Here is a 22078-nt window from a genome sequence, read left to right as displayed (position 1 = left end):
CGCTCTCATCATTTTAACTATATTTTCGGGAGTTATAGGTCCAATCTGCGCTGCAATGGAATATATATTGCATTTGATAACTTGATAAACTATTAATATAAATAATTAATATGAAATTCAGTGTTAGCATAATACTTAAAAGTGCTGTATGTATTGCAACTATTATTTAGCTTATGTGTTCATATACAATTTTTACGAAAATTTTTTTACAAAATTATTCTGACATACTCCACTGTACCTGACTCCTCATACTCGTGCCTTCAAAATGAATAAAAAGGTAAATTCATTTAAGCAGAAATATTTCTAAGATGCAAAATACTTAAAGGCGTTAAGAGAAAGTACATAACATAACATTGAACATTCTTTGTGCCTTATTTAAGTAATTTCGCAAAAGGACATTCCAGCACCTGGACCAAGCACAACAAACTAGAAAAAAATACGTATTAAAAAAATTAGTATGGTCCGCTTATTACTCTGTTAGTCAAAATGTACATTAAAAATTGTGCGTATTTGGTGGGAAATTCAGAAGGAATCGTCTTGCTTTAGCATGGCTTTTAACCACTTGCGAAAAAAAAAACATAGAAAAAATAAAAAAATTAACAAAATAAAAGGGAACGAAGTGGCCATTAAAATAATTTCGCTAAGCTTTAACTGCTTAGCAAAGGTAAAAAAGAGAAGAGTGAAATACGTGGAATTGACGAAGAAGAAGAGGCTACGAAGAAGCGCTACAAATGTGCTATTAAATTAATGGCAAATGGAGCACAGCCGCCCACTAGTATAAGGGCAATCCAGAAAGCACCATTGTGCAACTGTAAAAACAACACGTAAGAAAGTGCTCTCTTAGTTATTATTCTGTAAGGGGGTGTTGTATGAAATTTTAAAACTTTTTTTCATTCAATTCTTCATTTACAAATTTTTTTTCCTTTCTTTGGTTTCTTCATTTTTAAACCAGTTGAAACACCACTTTGTTGGAAGGTTTTGCATACCCACTCACCTTTCTTTTAGAAAAATCACTTTTTGAGGATTCACGCGCACTTGTACCGCGTCCGCTCTTTTAAGGTTGCTATTAATTATTCAAACCAAGTCGACATAGTACAAAAAGGATATTGTCTTGCACGCATAATGGTCACAAAAGTTACAAAAACGAAAAGAAAAAAATCATGAAAATAAAAAATGAGCTGTGGGGTAAGAAATATTTTAAACAGGTTTGCGACAATTTATGTACATATATATACTTATATATATGTCCTTTTATTGAAAAATATATTTTCTTCTAAAAATTTTGTTCCATGTACTTTCTTGTAGCTTATTCATTAATTTTGTATCTTACCCCCCTGCCCCATTTTGAAACCACCCACAAAAACATACCAAAATATAAACAATTACACAGTAAATAATTTCCCATAACTTATGTCCTTTTTAAAGCTGATGTCCTTACATGATTTGAGCTTAGCCTGTCATAACATTTCAAAAGAAAGTAAGTTACTCTTATTTGCTTTGAAATAAAAAATAATTTTACATTTCTGTTTTAATAAGGCTTAATAATATCAAAACTAAATCAATTATCATGAACCATTTAGACTTAAGGACATTTGGGGCAGACTCCCTTACATGGATAGTGTACAATATGGAACAGTATATATATGTATGTATATATATGTATCTCGTCTATCTAAGTTAAGAGTGCATTAAAAATAATTTAATAGCGTACGTAATTGAATAATGAATTTTAAAAGAGTATCAGATGTAAAAGTCATTTAAGTCTTATGAATTTCTAAGCTTGTAATATCAATTTAATATTTTCCGAAAATAATTCAAATAATATTTCTTTACCATTCTATTTCATTCATTACTTATAACAAATAACATTAAATCTAAATAACAAAAAACAAATTCTCAAAAAATGTATTTAAGTGACATAAATTTATTTTTAATTTTATTTAAATACTATATAAGAATAATCTTAGAATAAATTAAATTTAATTTAAATTCTAGACTATTATTAATTTTATAGGCACACATCAAACATCACATATCGTCAGACAATTCTTAAGTAAAGCCCTGAGGGCAGTTGCCTTCAAAAAAATTGATCGACTATGACCTTACCGCCTATACGAGTAACATCCAAGCTGACGTTGGAGTATATTTACAAGCTGAACATACTTGGTTGGAACAATCAGATTCACATAATATGGATTCTGGGGCACGTTGGGATCCAAGACAATAAGGTGGCAGACAAACTCGCAAGGAGAGACGCGACTTCAATGATGATAGTCAGAAAACCTTTTAGGCAAAGAAACTCTATCCCTTCTTATGAACTGCGCAAAGGAAAAGAAAAGTGAATTGTATTGGAAAAGGTTATGAAAACTAACGCGTTTTGGGACTTATAAGCTGAAATGCTCTATTGACTGCATAGAACTAAGAAAAAATAACTTAAGAATAAGATTGTAGATTGTAGATTAAAATAGATTGGAATTGATTATTGTAATTAAAGTTGCTTTCCTAGGAAATTTATTAATCTTTTAAATTGTAAATTTCTCAAACCTTTTAAGCGTGTTCAAGCGCAGGATATTAACAAGGAATATGTTCTAAATTGAAATTTATTCTCAGCTTCTTGAAGTTTGCTATATAGCTCACTACTGATAAGTCATGTCAATCTAAAATGCTGTAACCTGTCGTAATATTTTTGTAGTCTTACTGTAACACCAGCCATAAAGATCTTAATAGCCTTTAAAGGATATGTTGGAATCTCTGTGTCACACTAGGAATGAATGAAATAAAGAGAATTTGTATACATATATATGTATATCATATATATTTAAGTTGACTTGATAACTTTAGTAAATAAGTTTCTTTAATATCTATATAAAATATTATTATGAAATCCACTGCATATGCTATAAAATCCTTATTATATTTAAAACAAAAGTAGAATAAAGTGTTTTTAGATATTCTGGTTTGTAATTGGCTATATGAATCACAAGGGATACTATTCAAGATAAGGCATGGATCAATTCTAAGCAAGTTTTCACAATGTTATAAGTTGATTCTTGATATATCGGGCTTCACTGTGGCAGATTTTGTTTTGAAAAGCACACAGGCGTACGGAATTTTCGTTATCTATATTTTTATAATCAATGCAAAAATTCCATATAATAGTTGACTATATATGAAGAGCAAAGCTATATTTTTTAAAATCGTGGCATCTTGGAATCGTGTAGTTTGCGATACATAAAAGGTTGAAAGATACGAGCACGCATAGTTACAACGTGGTAGGTAGATAGGTAGCATTATCAATCAAAAGTGGTATCGGGGACATCAGATTAAAGTCCAGCATTAAAAAGAAGTACTTTTGTATTATGTAGTTTATCACAACTAGAAAAAATCTTAATGTTTATGACATGCAAAAGGCTAAAATAGACAAAGCTTTCAAGTTACCATGGGGTATGTGACGTATTTAGCCAAAATTGGAACTGGAAAAATATTACCTTAATCCAGTAATAAAAGTAAAAACTTTTACTGTTTAACACAACTTTAAAGAGTTTGCATGTTTATGACATGCAAAAGGCCAAAAGATATGGGGCTATCAAGTTATCACACGAATTGTAGTTTTATCAATCGTAAGTGGAAAAATTATAGCTAAATCCAGAAAATAGAAATAACATACGAACTATTGCATCATATTGTTTCTTACAACTATAAAATAACAATCTTATCAAAATAAATTAATATCACGCATTTGTCTTATCTTTAAGTCTTTTCTTAAAGTTTCTTTTGATTTTATTATATTTTTTATATAATCCGTTTTTTTTATAATTCATCCTTAGTTTTTTTTTTGGTAATTTTTTAAAAAGAAATTCTTATCTTTATATCGTGTATGAACTGAATGATGTTTACTCCTACTGGTCATCACTTAGTAAATGTTTTTCTATTATTTAAGCCTATAAATTACCAACGTTACCATTATTCACTAAAAATTTCAACTTTTTATATATTTTGCTTTTTATTTTATAAATAATGAAAGTTCTTTATTAAATTTCAACTAAACAAAAAAAAGTGAATTCATTTAAGCCCGCTTTACTGCCCCACTAGCGGTTCAAAATTTTACTCTACAAAACAAGTACGAAAAACAACGTTTGCGAGTACATAAAATTCATAGTGACTAAGGTGATTAATCAAAAGGACAATTGCCGCATCAAAAGGAATACAAGGAGTACAAGGAACACTTCTTTTCACGCAAGTATTTAAGCCAACACGCGCTGCTTGCTTAACTTGTACGCATCAAAACTGGCATGGCAGTTAAACCATCTCGGGTGTTCGTCCTCCAGATTTCTTCGTGTTGGTTAATATGCCAAGCTGGCCACCAGGTTGCTCGCAACTGGCTTTGTCACAGATTAAAAAGTTTTCAAATGGAGTTAGTTGATAAGAATTTAAAGAAAAAATTAATGTCATTAAGATTCTTTGCCTGTATGTGTGTTAGTGTGTTTGTATTGTGTTGTGCGATTCTGGTGGACTGTGTGGTCTATTGTTTAGCTACACCTTTTGTGTCAGTAAGTATATTGTAGGATGTTGCACCTCCAGCATTGATACCACGTCCACTACTATCTTTGTTTCGCTAATGACTTTGTTGTGAATTGAAAAATTTCTCTTTAGAACGAAAATGGAATAAACAAAGTTTCTCAGATACTCGGTGAACATACAATTTTGCGTGTCTACTTTTAGGCAAATTAGGCTTTGTCACTATTTTTTTTTTCTTTAGAATAAAGTTAAAAAATTTCATCATTAATTTAAATTTCAAACACTAAATGGATTATAGCATTACAGTTTATATAGTCTGATAATGGTTAAAAGCTATTAGAAAATACTTTTTTTTTACTTTTTTATATTTGCACCAAAAATAAGATTTACAGAATGAATCAGAATACATAGTACTCGCACATAGATAGTCTCGAACTCCACCTATATAGTAGTTATATATATTAGTACTATCTGAATTTTTTAAATATTACAGCGCTAAACTTGTTTGAGTGAAAGTCATACTTTCTTTTTGATTAGTAAATTTTTCTTTTCTATTCTCAATAAAGTTTATGTTCGGATTTTCTAAATCAGTGGCCTCAGTAGCATTATTTTAAGGGAAACAATCGTTTCGCTTCTTCTACCACCGATATATTTCCTTCATGCATATAGAATAAGTCAAAAAACTCTAAACATAAATGAATAAAATTTCTCAAAACAATGGAAAAGATTATATCGACATGAATCAAAATTGCAGGTTATTATTAGGTCGCCATTATCCAAGTAATACATGCAATAGACAAATGTTTTATACAACGAACAGCTAGACTTCTGAGTTAAACAATTAAATCTAAACTAAATATGTCTATAATATTTCCATATAACACTTGCAAGAGGAAAACCTGCAAGGAAACAAAAATAATCATGGCTAAACAAAATTGGTCAGATATACCTTTCTGTCAGATCAAGGACAAGAAACATGTTAGTCACCAGCTTTAACTAAAGTACAATCTGCTCAACACTACAGTATCGGTGCTGACAGATCACTGCGTACTAAGAAGAGATTATCTGTAAAATTACGGACTTGGTCAATTGTATAGACTTGTCAGGTTAGTTAGCTATCATTTGAATGGAAGAATCTCTAGCATGCGATTGAACAACACAAACCTGTGGTGTCCCAACAGGTCCAGTAGGCTTTGGGCACAATGTGCCGTCATTCCATACTACAAAAATAATGTGTTAAAAAAGGGCAGAACCATCAGAAGACTCATGCTAGAAAATTAATGAGTAAAAAAGGTTAAGAGCGCAAAAAGTCTCATGCTTTATAAATAATCAGTTGAAAACGACAGGACTACAAGTAATCTCAAGCTAAAAAACTAGATAGATCTACTACATATTTCAGATTGAAACTAAAGAAATAAAATTTTGTGAATAATTTATTTCATTTTAATTTCAATATTAGTTTAAATTACATAACTAATTATCTTAAACAATAAACTTATTATTAAATATCTTAAGATAAACATCTTAAACTGAAGCATTATATTGGAAACATTTCATCAAAAGTGGCTGTTGCCAATATTTCATTAGCTACAGCCAGAAACTTTTGAGACAAGCTCTTCTCCAAACCTGGTATGATTTCATTTAAGTACAAGTCCTGATTGTCATTAATTATATTATTTCCGACTTCACCTAGAACTTTGTCTCCATTAAATAAATTATCCAAATGCAATTTGAAGCTATCAATGGTAATACGCATAGGCATTTTAGTAAACTTCACGTATTCAACGCCATTCTTCACATAACGAGTACCACGCATTTTCACTACAGCCTTACCATTTTCTAGAAGGGTTAATATTACGAAAATAGTTAATATCTCTTAGTGTAGTTTATATGCTATGAATATCATACCAAATTGTCCACGCATATCACCCTTTCCTTGTATATCTAATAAAAGTATATTCAACTTCATGAAGTATTTTCCAACAAATTCAACTTTTGGTAAAGTTAGAGATATGTCATACATTATAGCCGATGCATTTGCTCTGGAAAAAATAAATTAAAAAAGCAATATGATAAATTCATGTATCTTATATAGATTATTTTTATATTGTTAGAATGAAAATGTAAGTTAAATTTTAAATAAGTATTAAAGTTATAATTAGACAAATAATGATTAAGACTTAATAACCAGGCTCTTAATGTAATGAAGCTTTCATATTACCTGAGTTTATCAATCACAAAATTGCTTCCTCCACGTGCTTCAATATTACTGAATTCTGCTTGAAATTGTCTGCCACGGTGCATCTCAATATTCTCTAATAATAGCGGCTCCAATGGAGGTACATGATAACCATCACCTAAATCACCTTTTGCAAACAACGGTCGTAACATATAAACTGCATCGATAATGCATTTTTCTAACTCGGGATCATTACGATGGCAAGGGGTTATAACAGAAGCTGAAAGAAATAATTATAATTATATTGCTATTTTGTAAAAAATGTAATGTCTATTAAATGTACTATATATTTAAAATTATTCTTTTATATGTTAGAAAATATTTTGCTAATTTATATATTATAAATATTTAAAAGTTAAAACATTCTATAAAAAAGCCGGTATATACTTGAAAAATGAGCACAAGCTCTCTAAAAATGCCTAAGCTTGAATTTGGTTACAAGATATATTAAGTACAAAAAAGGTTATTGAATCTTTTACAATAACAGTCGCGACATTTCTCTTCGTTCAGTTTTTTCCTGAAACGTGGTTTGACAAACAAAATATTGAAGAAATAGAATTTGAAAGTTTCCAGAGCAAACACATATTATATATATAAATGTATATAATATATTGTTTATATATCCACACAACGCACTTCATACGTAATCAAAATTTACAAAAAAAACTAGTAATGGAAGTTCAACCAAGCTCAATCAATAGTATTTACATTAACATAATCAATAGTAATTATTTGAATTGTATTTTTACGTTAAATATCATCTAAACCTCTTGAGAATTATAATTTAAATTCTGCATTACATAAAATTTATATGTACAAGATTCATATTTTATAAATGAAATGCATATTTTTAGTATTAAAAACATTCTTAAGAGGCATATCTTAAAATTTTTCTTAGAATTCTTCTTTCAAGTACTGCTATTTTATTCGTTGCAGTTAATCCCCATACCTCGCAACCATACGTTACCACCCGCCGGATTTACGTTTTGTGCATTTCCAGTTGTGTTTTTTGTGGTTTGAATATCCTTAGAGAAAATAAAGAAAGATCACAAGGAGCGGAAATGGTGATTTTCTCCTTCCCTTTAATTAGAGGCTGAATAGCTCAAGTTTGTGTAAGCATTTCCTTCGAAAGCATTGTTAAAAATATTATATATAATAGTGTGTCCGAGAAAAATGTTACTGTCAGAATCAAAAAAGTCAAGCCATTTATTAAAATAAAAAAGCATAATTTTCACCTCAACAAAACAGTACATATTCATTACCAACATAAATGCAGTTCTCTATTGTGAAAGTAAACCATGGAAGTATACCACTATAATTCAATCCAACATATAAACCTTAATAAAAGACTAGGAATGCAGATTATGTCTCGAAGATGAGGAAACCACCATGCATATTCTTTGTGAATGCCCAGCTTTAATAACGCTCAAAAGAAACTTGTTTTATATGGAACTTCTGTCATCAGAGAACAGATTAAAAACTCTTCTCTAAATTTAGTTGTAGACTTTATTCACAAAGTTTTAAGGGGCTTTGTGTAATCAATAGTAAAACTGGTACAATAGGACTCTTCTGGCTGCAATGCCGGCTGTTGGGCGATTTCACGCTTAATAATAAAACTAATAAACCAAAGTCTATGACAAATCTTATGCATTTGGGGGTTACAGAGATTAACCAATATCGAACTGTGTTGGTTAGACAAGCCACACTAAAGCAACGAAAAAAATTTAGAGACACAATTGAAACTAGGTAAGTTACCTTTAGAAACACCAAATAACAAATAGAATTAAAGGCAGAATTGAAGTGGAAGCCGCAAAATTCTAGACAAAATAACTTAAGCATTCAGAAAAATAATTTATTTAATTTAACCTGATTTTAACTAAATTTTAGGTCAAAATATTCTTACTCAACACATCAAGTTGTTTTAATCATAGCACATGTTAGTTATCATATTTTATTTACCACATAAGTTAAAATCTCTCTAACAAAATGATCAGGTCAATTTTACTATGTGGTTAGAGCATATTAGAGCATATGAAGAAACATGGATCCATTGTCTTTAAATAAAAGGAGGGAAATTGTTAATGGAACGTCATCGTTATGTTGTTCCATCATAGAGTTCGATTTAAATTCACTACACAAGTTCTGTGATCCATTGTCTTTAAATTAAAGGAAGGAAATTGTTACTGCATCATCGTTATATTGTTCCATCATAGAGTTCGATTTCAATTCATTATACAAGTTCTGTAATCCATTATCTTTAAATTAAAGGAAGGAAATTGTTACTGGAACATCATCGTTATGTTGTTCCATCATAGAGTTCGATTTAAATTCACTACACAAGTTCCGTGATCCATTGTCTTTAAATTAAATGAAGGAAATTGTTACTGGAACATCATCGTTATGTTGTTCCATCATAGAGTTCGATTTAAATTCACTACACAAGTTCTGTGATCCATTGTCTTTAAAATAAAGGATGAAAATTGTTACTGGATCATCGTCGTTATGTTGTTCCATCATAGAGTTCGATTTAAATTCATTATACAAGTCCTGTGTTCTATTGGGGAAAATATCGAATACATGTACGCCTAGTGAAAAGTAATAGTAAATCCATATTATCGATAGATTGTTATCGATTTCAAGAAAACCAGAGCTTAAATAAATTTTTAATTGTTAATTAATTGTTAATAAATATGAATAAAATATATATAAATAATATATATAATATATATATATATATATATATTATATATATATATATATAATATATATAAATTAAAAAAAAATACAAAAAAAAATGCAACAAAAGAATTGTTAACATTTTTATTTACATTTTTTTTTTCGTTGTTGTTATTGTTGTTATATTACTAAAGTGCATTGCCACATTAACTGTTAATTTTGCATTTTTGTTTAAAAATAATTTTTTATTTTTTTTTTTACTTTTGACTTTTTGAACTGACCACAGTCAAAATTGTTTAAACCTGAAATTAGCATGTTTTCATTTCATACGCAACCAAGTAAATCGAAACGGCCTTGCAGATTCGTGCTTCGCATATGTGATCAACTCTTTTCCATTTGTTGGAAAAAAAAAATTATTTAATTTTATTTAATTTTTTTTTTTGTTTTTGTTTTTGTCTTTATTTTGGTTTTTCATTTTTGCCATATTTTGCTGCCAAGTTATCAAGTTAATTTCATTGACATGGTAAATTGTTTGAGTTGCAAAATATAAACAAACTGCACTAGAATTGCTGACCAATTTTACACTCAAAGCAAAAAGTTAGCACGAACCGCTAAGTTTTGAGCTTGTAATGACCGTGAACTCAGTGGAGATGGCCACGAAAACGGTTCTTCATGGCTGCAGTGAATGCGATCAGTCAAGTTCAATGTTGAATTTATGCTGAAATCGCTAAATAATCGCTGAATAATCGCTAAATTGAAAGTAAACAAGGTTTTAATTTGTTGAGTTTTTATTGCAACCGAAATGCCGGAAGTAATTATAAGAAAAATTCATTATTTTCCGGACTATATAATTTTTACAGATATTACTTGTCATTTTAACAATTATTAAGTTTTTCTGGTTAAGACCGGTTGCAATTTTATTTGTCGGTTAATTCATTTAATGATTTGTTTAGTCTTCAATCAACTACTTATTATGCTGTTTATGACCTATAGGGTCTTGCCTAATACTCAATACTTTTATGTGGAAATTTACAGAGAAGCAAAAAATCTTATTTAACAAAGCCAAAAGCGTAAAACTGTTAATATTTGTTGATTTAAGAAGTTAATATATTAAATAATTTGTTTGGAAATATGAAACCAAGAGTTTTTTTTAGAACGATGGTATGAAATTTTTTTTTTTTCCGGTTTTTTTGAAAACTATTTTCGCAAATTTTTACATTTAATAGTACAAAATATTAAGTATTGAAATATTAATATTTTTTATTATATATCCACTTATATGGTAAAATAATAAATTCTCGTTATAATTGTCTAAAAATTGACAGCTTAGGAACCAACAATCGCTGTAGCCTTCGACTGCTTCTTCAAAAAATACAGTTGAACATACCAAAAAAAAAGTTATTGATTCTTTTGTTTATAGTTCTAGTTTGATATCAATAGTCTCTCCAACCTTCTACTGCCTCTTGAAAATTACAGCTAAACACAACAAAAAAAAAATTATGTATTCTTTCGTTTATATGGTAGTTCTAGTTTGGTACTTAGAGTCTTTCCAACCTTCTACAGTCTCTCTAAAAATTACAGTTCAACATACCAAAAAAAAGGTATTTATTTTTTCGTTTATAGTTCTAGTTGTCAGAGAGAGACTCCAGTCACATTCAAATCTTTATCTTCTACAACTGCACTAAAACGCCTTAAAAGAAAATCATTTATAAATATGAATACTCTAGCTTAATAGCATACATGTTTATTATTTAAGATCCGGCAATATTATTGTCAGTTTCTATTTAAAAAGATTCAATAAATAAACTAATAAAAAAAAATGGTTCTAGTTTGGTATTAAGAGTCTCTCCAGCTTTCTACTGCCTATTTGAAAATGACAGCTGAACATACGATAAAGAAGTAATTTATAAATATTAATTTTTTGTCAAATGTGACGTGTTCTATAACGTAAAGAAACTATTTATACGTCAAAAGGGTTCGAACAGTAATGAAGAAACAAAAATAAAAATTTTAATTAATTTATTGAAATTTAACTGACCACACAATAATGTTTCGTGTATAAACTCGAAAAGCGTTGTATGATCAAAAGTTATATATTTTTTCGTTTATAGTTCTAAAATGGTACTAAAAGTCTCTATAGCCTACTACAGCTTCTTAAAAAATTACAGCTTAACATGTTAGAAACAAGTCACTTGTTCTTTCGTTTATATTTCTATAGTTGTTTAGAACTAAGAGCGTCTCTAGCTTTCTACACCTTTCCACTTCTACCCTCAAATGACTTATAACTCAGGATGCCAAAAATAACTTTTTTTGTAGTTCCATTGAAGAACTAATGGCTAACTAAAAAAATATCGCAGACATGGATTCAAAATGATTTAATAATCAACATACAATACTGATAGTATGTTTGATGAAAAAAGGAAGGAATAGTTTTGAATAACTAGGAGAACATCTGTGACGATAAAATACAAGCACCGAGCAATATGTAAAATGGGATTGAATACAATAAAGAGTATTTATTGTATAAATATATAAGACTGTAAGTATTTGTTATAAGTATTTAAGCTTACCACATAATATCACTACCATAGAAGTTGCACTTGGAAAGACATCCTAATTTTATGAAGGGAGCGCAATATTTATAGATATCTAGGGGGCCCTAAACATAATAATAATAAAAATAATCTCAACTAACGTATGAAACTAACGACGTTTGAATTAACGGAGAAACTTGGTTGCAATAAAAGAGCTGTTGGATAGTCGATAATAAAAAAACTAGATATTGATATAACTGGAAAAAGCTATTATCGTAGATAGAAGAGCAAATCGATAGTTGATGGTGATCACTCAAAATTAAAAAAAAAATAGATACCACTTATTAGTTAGACTCGATAAAAGATACGACAAAATGGAAGCAAATGCTTGAGGCACAAAAATTTTGGCAGGTGCTGTTGTAGCCGATGAGATGAAGAAAATGAGATGGGATGATTTGAAGACAACTCTTTCAAATTTGTGGCTAATATTTTTTTAATTTCTTTATTAAGCAATTCGTTTTAAAATTTTTCTATTTTAAGCTGATTAATTTACTGATTAAGGTACACCCATTGAGTTTCTTAACAAAATATATTATAATAACTTTAGGGATATATTTTCTTTCTTCATGAAATGAAATAACTCATATATGAACTAATTTCGTGATTAATATTTTATTAATATTTCAAAATGTATTTGCTTTTGAATTTTTAAATTAAGCATTAAGCAATTTCAAATTAAAAGCAAAAGCCATGTAAGTGCTTTACTTGGGTTTTTAAAAGTAAATGTGTATCGCAAGTAATTAAGAATTCATAAAGTGAAGTATAAAAATAACAATTAACATATAAATCAAGAAAATAATAATAATACTTTTAAATATATGTATATTTTAAACTAAAAGAAATATAATATGCAATATTAAAATGCAATTCATTGCTAAGGTAAATGTCAGTAACACTATGGACTTGAATATTTAAAAAAAATATATATACATATAAAATATGCTAAAAATATATATTAAATAAATTTAATATAGTAATTGAATTTAACGTTCGTATTAGTTATTAAACAAGTAATAAATCAATTATTACTTGCTATAAATTTGTTCGTTAATTAATAAAATTATATGCAATAAAGCATACGAAGCTGAAGGCATTTATGACAATTTTATGATAAGAATTACATTGCATTTTTTAACGATTTTTTATTCATAATGACCTTCTAAAAAATATTTCATTATCGCCATTAATACAAAATTATTTTCATCGTTATTAAGATTATTTTTATAATGTAATCAATCAAAGAAATCAATTAAGATCTTAAACTCAGATGGAAGATATAATTTTTGCACGTTTTTGTTCTCCCACATCCACTGTTCACTCTCCTAATTGCTCAAGAAACATCCTAGAGATATTTAATTAACACGGGAAAACGAAAGATAATAACACTCAAATTCTATTATAATTCTATAATTATAGCAATTAAATATATAAATATTGGCAATAAAATTCTATAATCGCAATATTGCCTATTCAAAAAATAATGAGATAGTATCTTTCATATTGCATATGTTCTATCTTTATTGAATCTCTTTAATTGTACTGTACAACTAATCTAAACTACTAATTGTACTAATCTGATTTCAAAAGAATAAAATAGTATTAAATTTGGTTAACACATACAGTATAAGTAATAGATTTATGCTTTAACTTTATAAAAAAGATTTAATCTTACTAAGTCCATATACAATAATTTTCACCAACATTTTGTCAAATATCTTTCTACAAATAGTTAAATTTTCTTAAAGATATTTACCGAGACTTTATATAGTGTCTCAAATGAAAGGAAATATATATTGCCTTGGTGCAAGAAGCGTAACAAATTTTTTAAGAGACCGGATCCATTTTGTAAACTGTTGGAAAATCTTATGTGGGAAAAAAAGTCTCAAAAAAAAAATTTTTTAAATAAAACTGCAATATCTCGAAAAATAGTTATTACAATTATTCATTAATTTAAATCAATGACAAAAAAGTCAATGAATGAATTAATTAATTTTTTTAAGAAGTTAACTTCGATTCGACATAATAGCCATAGAAATAATAATAGGTTTTAAGGTATTTAAAAAAAAATAGAAAATATCAAATAATTTTCCTTAAATGGGCGACATATATAAACTACATGCTGTTTTTTAAAAAAACTTTAAGTTACAATATTCAAATAATTTATTTTTGAAATTTTGAGATTTTTATCACAAAGTTTTTCTACAAGAGATTTTTAATATAAGAATATATAAAGAATATCAATAAACATAAAATTTCTTTGTTATTATAAGCGTCCTAAGTTAGCCTGTGTTTACACTCGCTGGACTTTGGCAGGACTTTGTATATACAAAAAATGCAAAAAAATAGAAAAGAACACGTATTTGTATTCGAACATAAAAATCTTACCAAAGTCCAAACAGGTTTAATTTAGACCCTACAGGTCCATTGTGATAACACTAATTAACATATAAGTTTAATTGTTTCTTAATTAAGAATCACAAAATCGTCCTAAATTGTCTCATTTGTAATGATTACCAAGTTTGACTATTAAAACAGGACTTTATAAATTGACTTGATTATAAATAAAATCTTCTTTATAAGTTTCTATTAATAATTATTTATATAAAATTTAAATTATTATTAAATTATTATTTTAATTTTTATAACAGAACGTTATATAGTACGATGATATATATTATAGTTGAGTAATTTTTAATAAAAATTGTATTATTTTAATTTAAGTACAATTTTTAAAAATAAATTATAAATTCTTTTTTTTTTTAATTTTGTATTACCAAAACTAATAATATATTTGATATATTTTATATAATTTAAGTTATAAACAGGATTTCTTTTTTGTTTATAATTTTAATTTGTAAAATAAATCAATTTACTTACGTAGCTTAGCCAAACAATTTGCTATAAGAGCAGCGAATACAATTAAAACTTTTTGCATTTTAAATAATTATTTAATATTATTTTTATAAAAATTTGAAGGGTTTTAAAAATCCTTTTAATATTTTTTTTTTATTTTTTTTATTTTTAACACAAAACTTTAAGTATTAAACACTGCAGTTCTCGCTTAGAACTTTTCGAAAGAACTACGACCGTTGCACTGAGGTGACTGATTTATTATTAAGAATTTAGCTTTTCTTTTATTTACATAAAACACAACAACAACAACGCACAAATTAATTTTTGTTTATGGAAGATCATAAAAAGAACTCAAATTGCTCTTCATACAAACTAGAGATATATACGTTACAAACTACAAACTCATTCTCAATCATTAATGCGCTAGTTCTCTTAAAACTACTTCGCTCATTAAGCGAAAACTGAATCTAGTGTAGATCGAAAACCGAGACGAAAGATCAAAAGTTCAGAACATAAAATAGTTAGCAGCTTTAGTTATGAGCCGCAGAGCTTTGCTTATTGAGTGAGTAATGGTTAAGTGGTAATGGAACACGAGTGGGTGGGTGAGTAGTTAAAGCGAACCCAATCCTCTAATCAGCGACTCATAAACAGAGCGTGAATTATGTTAGGGCGTTCATTGCTACTATAAACGATGTCGTCAGTTTGGTTTACTTAAATAATATTTTATGTTTTATTTAATTTTTAAGTACAGACTTTTATTATGTATTTCCGTCAGATTTTAGAAAAGTGATTATTATAGTATAACAGTGATGTATATATTAAAATTACTTTCAAAAGTGGAGTCAATATATTATATTAGAAGAAATTTGATCAAGCAGAGAGGAAGCTATCATTTTTTTAATAAATTTCAAAACGTACAAAAACAGTATTTTTGAATACTTAACAAATATTGGTTGGTTTGAGGTCATATATATATGTTATATATTGATCCACGAAATCATAACTTGATTATAAGCCAATATTTAATAGTCACACTTATTATTTAAGTAGTTCCACTATGACTTGCAATACAAATATTTTGCAATACAGAAACCATAAGATAAGATGGCGAAATCCTATTCTGTTAAATGTTTATTTACCATTAAAAGAAAAGAATAACGTGATCTTTATATAGTTGCATGATAGTCCACGTGACAATAAATAAACAGATAAATAACGCGGATTGGAATACCGTAAAACTTCACCGATATTAATTGTAAATATACGTTTGAATATAATTTTTCTCACACCTCTGCTGTTCGTTGGATTAGGATGTTAAAAAATGCAAATTCACATCGAATGAAAGATAATGAATACCGTCGTTCTAGCCGCATATAATTGGGTTTTAACTACAGTTACCACGACAGTCCCTTTAATGAGTCTACCTCTATTGGTCTGGATAGCCGAAGGTACGGATTCTATATGGGGATTAAATTCCAAGAAAAATACAAGAATTACGTCTCTGTTCGTCTGCCACAAATAAAATTCACTTAACAAAGAAATTCTACGGAGTTTACAAAATCAAATGGTTCTTAGCCAATAAGTTTGGTAAATATCTTTAAGGTTGAACAAGAACTTTAAAGATAGCTTGACTCTGACTGCAGTTACTCATTTATTTTCCGTGGTGTCTAAGACTGCAGTTGCCCATTTATTCTCCAGGCTATCTCTCTTTCATAGGGTTTGAAAGAGATAAAGAGCTGATATATAAAAGGAAAGGACAAAGTGGACATAAGCTGTTGTTAATGACATCAAGGTGGTTGGCGCATTTGCGTTTTCAGTAATCGAACCAATTAGTAGTCTACAGTCATTGCGACATAACGTCACAAGGAATAAATTAAGTTTTCCACTGATTAATAATAGATTAATATAATAGTAGACTATAATAATAGACTATAATAATAGACTATAATATAACAGTCTAATATAATGAAGACTAATATATATTCCCTACTTATATTTTGAGTCTTGGGTATTTGTCTATTTGTTGGGTATTTGTCTTGATTGATGTTAGGCTCAAAATATAAATAGGGACACGTATGCTACTAAAAACATACGAGTATATGCTTCAACTATCATGAATGAGATAGTTGAAGACAATGTTGAAACTAATACCAAAGTTCTGGTAATATAAAGTTGCTTACATATTAATTTGGATAATACAATATATATGTCTGTTTTATTGTGCGTTTTTAATCCCAATATTTCTTATTCCATAGCAGATTTTTTAACTATCATAACTAACAAAGTTATTGTAAACCCATATCAATATCTTTAAATTAAATTTTTTAATTCCTATAATCCTTGATACACTTCCATAAGAAACAAGAACTCTAATAAGGTGATGGTTTGTTGACATATTAATTAACTTTAATTTAAAGGGATACCATAAAACATCCATGAGTATTAACATCAAATAAATAACTGAAACATGGATTAAAATTGACTAACAAATCGAATGAATCTCATATTTTTTTTTTAATATTTTCCCATGTTACAATAAATGAGATGTGTACGAAAATTTGAATATTAAATTTGTTGCAATTGTTAGAAAAAAGAAAAATTTTCAAATATTTTTCCCTTCAAATTGAAATGAAAACAAAGAATATCAAATGGTTGACAACTCAACACAATCAATCCTCGCAAGAAAGTAGGATACATGCCATTTAGTGAACGGTCGAATTAGGGTAGCATAGAGCCAGATAAGCAGATACTTGGTATTATGAAGGCTAGTTAAGTTTATCAAAAAAAAAAAAATACAAAAGAATATATATCAAATGAAGAAGAACCCCCCAAATATGTATAGAAAGTAAACCACCAACGATTGGTGTTTGTTTAGAGGAAAGAAAATTTATTTAAAACACCAACAAAACATAAACAAATAAAATGGAAATCAAATCCAATGCAAAATAATAGAAAATTCAAATTTTTCTAAATAAAATTTCACTAACGAACCAACCACATACATGTTAAATAGTCCTACAGTATATGCAACAGTCCTCCTCTATATAAATACATATATAATAGATACAATATATACAAACATACACATTTTTTTATGGACAAACTAACCACCCCTCGACTAGTTGATTGTGATTGTCAATCATGAAAGACAAAAGGCAAAAAATCCCACAAAAAAGTAACGAAACCATGACGTCCAAAGGGAATGTATCTAATTTGTGGCTGTTAAAGCAACAAACGTACGCGACGGTAACCATCGAATCAAAATTAGAAAAGTTGTTGATTTCTGAAGTACCAACGATTGCATGTTGCTGCTGCCTTTGTTGCAATCGAAATGTCAAAGTTGCATTTAACGAAATATTCTTTCAACATTTACGCTTAACTGATCTCTTCGAACTGATAAGGCAGGCCACAACGCAGGCCTATTGTAAGGCACTTTCCCCACTTTTGGAATTTTCCTTAACAACCTTTAAACAATCAAACACTAATTCTTTTTTATTCCATTTTCGCACTAATTATTCCCATTTTACCGTTCCGAAACTGTTAAAAATAGTGCATTGTCTTGCGCTGCTTGCGGCCGTACAACATTCTGGAGCGCCATATGCAGATAACCTCTGACACCTATTTTCAGTTCAATAGCTTTTCCATTTAACATTAAGTGTTCATTAAAATAACATTTTTCACAAGTACGTACATTTTAAACACCCTTCAGGGTTTTTAAGGATTCTAAATGATTTCTGTAAATTTATTATCCACTCATTTTTACCCTTGTTCTGATCTTTATCATATAAAATTAGTTTAGATGTTTTTCCTAAGCATATATCTATCATAATGTAGTATATATCCAAAACTTCCGATTTTTATTAACTAAATAGTAGTATTTATATTATTACTTGTTTTCGTAAATATCAACTCTGAAGAGGAGAAAGACTCGCCTACTTTTTTAATGCGCATCTTTGATTAAATTTAAAATTCTTTGGGACACCTTTTCTTACCTACCTGATAAAGCCGTCATTCTGCCATGTTTAGACTACGAGCTTGAATCACGTTTATTGACGTATCAGATTGGTTAACTTTAACTTGTGGTAGTTGTGTCTATCAGGTCTATACGCTGACAACTGCGGTTCTTCTAGTCTGTATATGTACAAAGCTAATCCATTGTATCACAATAGGACATTGTTCACATATTAAGTAAACTAAATAGCGACCAAATAAAACAAAAACTAATTTGAACCTAGCAGAAAGTGCTGTAAGCAGGATTTAGCACATCTAACCAAAATAAAGATGTGAAATTATAATTGAAGTGATGAAATGTTCAAACAGGACTCAATTCCAAAATATCTTCAAGCAGTATGCACTACGAGTTGTTAAAAATAGTAGTAAGTAAATAATAATATACACTGTTTAGCTTTTCTTTCACATAATATATAATTTTAATCTTCTTATGATTACATATGAGTGGTCAGAGCGAATAAAGAAACTCTTTTGATATCATATGAGAACTTCAAGCCTTTTTGAAGTTCTTTAATTAAAACCTAATAAATTGAAAAATGATAAGACCGGCGCAATTGAGGTGATACTCTAGATGTTGAACAAAGTAAATTGACACTGAATGAATTTTCAAACCTGGAGACGACACAAGTTCCGTAGGCGTCCAAACTGGCATCACAAAAGGCATGCAATTCAAGAAATGCATTAGGTAACGAAACGAAACAAAACGAGGAAACGTTAGTTTTCGAACTAAATAAAGATTAATGATTAAATAACTATAGTATCGTGTATAGGTGCCACTAAGTCCTTAGTGATGCGACAGACTCAGCATCGTTTTAGATATTGGTGGTCACTGCTTTATACTATTGAGTACCTTAAAAACATTGTTACTTCAAATTTCATCACGTCTCAATACAACAGGATTTATTATACATATGTACTCTGATATTTCTATATGTCCTTGTTGTGCAGATTTTCGATAAAAGTCTTTGTCTGTAAGTTCTATTCTTAATTTTTTAAATCCGATTCAATATATATATTATATATATATACTATAAAGCATATATTATTCTTGTGTTTTTGCAAATGGTTGAGTTAACCCATCATGTATCGGCAACCCGGATAATTTTGGGATCTTGGTCCTCATGGATTTCATATCAATTACATTGATATATACAAATATGCACATATTCAATATAAGCCAAAAAATGGACTCTGCATCGAACTATTTTACTCTTATTTCCTCCACTTTTGGTACACCTCTAATTTTACTAAAACATGATAAGTTGTAACGCTAGTGACTTAATTACGCTAATTACTAAATACTTGATACTTTCTTTAAATCAAGTAATTTAGTGCAGTCATATCGAGAATAGCTAGGACACTACCATAACATTTTGTTTCTCTCTAGTTGTACGAGGTTTAATATTTCAAATAGGCATGATAAGGTTTGGTAGTGTTCTGTTGGTGGCTTAATGAAGTAACTTTCTTCAAATCATTTAAAAAAATGTCAAATGAATCTTACTGCTACTACCACTGCTCTCTACTTTTGGAAGGTTTTTTTTTAAAACGAAATAATAAGCTCTGGTAGTGTTATATTGGTGGCTCTTAGGTAACTCCCACGACTCTTCCTTCAAAACAATTAAATCAGTGTAGTCATATTGAGGACTACAAGGACACTACTAAAAGATATTGTTTTCTATTAATCAAATCTATCCGTACACAATAATAACAATCTTATCAATAGAGAATCGTACCGGATAAAAAGGTAGCCATCACAATCACTTAATTTACTCAAACATTTACATTTGAACTATTCTTTATTTCCCTTCAATATATGTGTCGGGGGGGATAGAAAAATATTCGATAAGTCCATAAAAACTACACAAGCTCATATTAAATGAAATCATTAAATCAGTTGAAAAAGTAACTATTAAAATTCTGATTGCAAATGTTGTACTAAGTGAGTACCATCCATTTATACCTGTACCAGGGGGTACATTATTTTAATAGCCCAAAAGTAGCTTCTTATTTCGAAAAACATTTTCGCGCTTCTATTCATTCTTTTTTTTTTTTTTGTTTTTAAGCAGAATTATAAACGTGATCTGTTTTTAAGTGAAAGGTATCGCCCCTTCCAAAAATCGAGAAGGGAAAGGTACTTTTGGTAATAAAAACACAACACGCACGCAATAAACCAGCGAAAAACTTGCCAAAAGTGCGTAAAACTTTCCACGCAAATGTAAGGAAACCATAATCAGCAGCTTGATTCTTACTCCACATTTGTGGTCATCCATCCACCATCCACAAATATAAAATGGTCCTGTTACAAATGATGTATCCGAAAAAGTTGATGGCTGAAAAGTTAAATGAAATGTTGTGTTAACTTTGTCTTTATTTCTGATATTTCGCTTCTTTTTATTCAAGTAAAGTATATTTTTTGCTTAAATTACATCAAATTTTATAACAAATTACTTTGGCCAACAAACACTTCATCACATAAAAATCCCAGAAAATAAAACAAAGAAGTCCAAACATTTCAGAACAGCCCATCTAATTAGATTTTTGAAGTGCAATAAAATTTGAACGCGTTACCTACATTAAGAAGCATCATTCATTCATTCAACCAACCAACCAGCAATCCAACCATCCATTCATCCATCCAATCATCAAAAATTTTTAATTTAATGATGTGAGTTTTGTTGGAATTGGTGAGGAATTGGAAAGGTGAGTTGTTATTTGCAGAGTAGTTTGCTCATTTGAAAAATAAACTTTTTTAATTAACATAATGCACCCCAATTGGTCTTGATTCTTTTGTCCACCAATTTTTTGTGATAGGTGGATATAAATACTTGTGTCTCAGATGGAAATTTATTTTATACTTAACCATTTTTTATATAGTAATTTCAAATCAGTTGTACACCCTTCAATAAAATGTAAAACAATCTGTTAAGAAGTTTAACTAGTTTGCGTGATTTTCTCATGGTATCATATCGATATGAGTAAAGTCGTAATTAGAAACCCATAGTAGGACTGCATTCATGCATACCGTTTAAAAAAATTAGTTGGACTTTTCCCAAATTGCAAACTCTATTGTTCCATTCAACTTACCTATGCCTACGTATGCTTGCTTTCCCCTCACATATGACAGCTAAATGCAATCGGTTAATCGGTCGTAACAACGTGCTGAAGAAGCTTACAGTCTATTTATAGA

General features: G+C 28.9%; 1 protein-coding gene across 1 annotated transcript; it reads right to left on the bottom strand.

Moving 5' to 3' along the window:
- Positions 1 to 5955: 5955 nt before the first annotated feature.
- Positions 5956 to 14991, bottom strand: LOC119683344 (protein takeout-like). The gene is made up of 4 exons (XM_038096999.1): positions 14905 to 14991; positions 6740 to 6977; positions 6427 to 6560; positions 5956 to 6357 (listed from the first exon to the last, which is right to left on the bottom strand). The coding sequence occupies exons 1-4, from the start codon at positions 14960 to 14962 to the stop codon at positions 6056 to 6058; spliced, it is 732 nt and encodes a 243-aa protein (XP_037952927.1). The 5' UTR covers positions 14963 to 14991; the 3' UTR covers positions 5956 to 6055.
- Positions 14992 to 22078: the final 7087 nt, after the last annotated feature.

The sequence above is a fragment of the Teleopsis dalmanni genome, chromosome 2 (assembly GCF_002237135.1).
Source record: "Teleopsis dalmanni isolate 2A chromosome 2, ASM223713v2, whole genome shotgun sequence".
Lineage (NCBI taxonomy): Eukaryota > Metazoa > Arthropoda > Insecta > Diptera > Diopsidae > Teleopsis > Teleopsis dalmanni.
The sequence above is the reverse complement of the archived record's forward strand: the minus strand, read 5'-3'. Positions and strand labels throughout refer to the sequence as shown.

Coding starts and splice junctions, on each gene's coding strand:
- LOC119683344 (XM_038096999.1), bottom strand. CDS start 14,962: ATGCAAAAAGTTTTAATTGTATTCGCTGCTCTTATAGCAAATTGTTTG. Junction 6,561..6,739: donor TTTGTGATTGATAAACTCAG/GTAATATGAAAG, acceptor TATTTTTTCCAG/AGCAAATGCATCGGCTATAA. Junction 6,358..6,426: donor TGATATGCGTGGACAATTTG/GTATGATATTCA, acceptor TAACCCTTCTAG/AAAATGGTAAGGCTGTAGTG.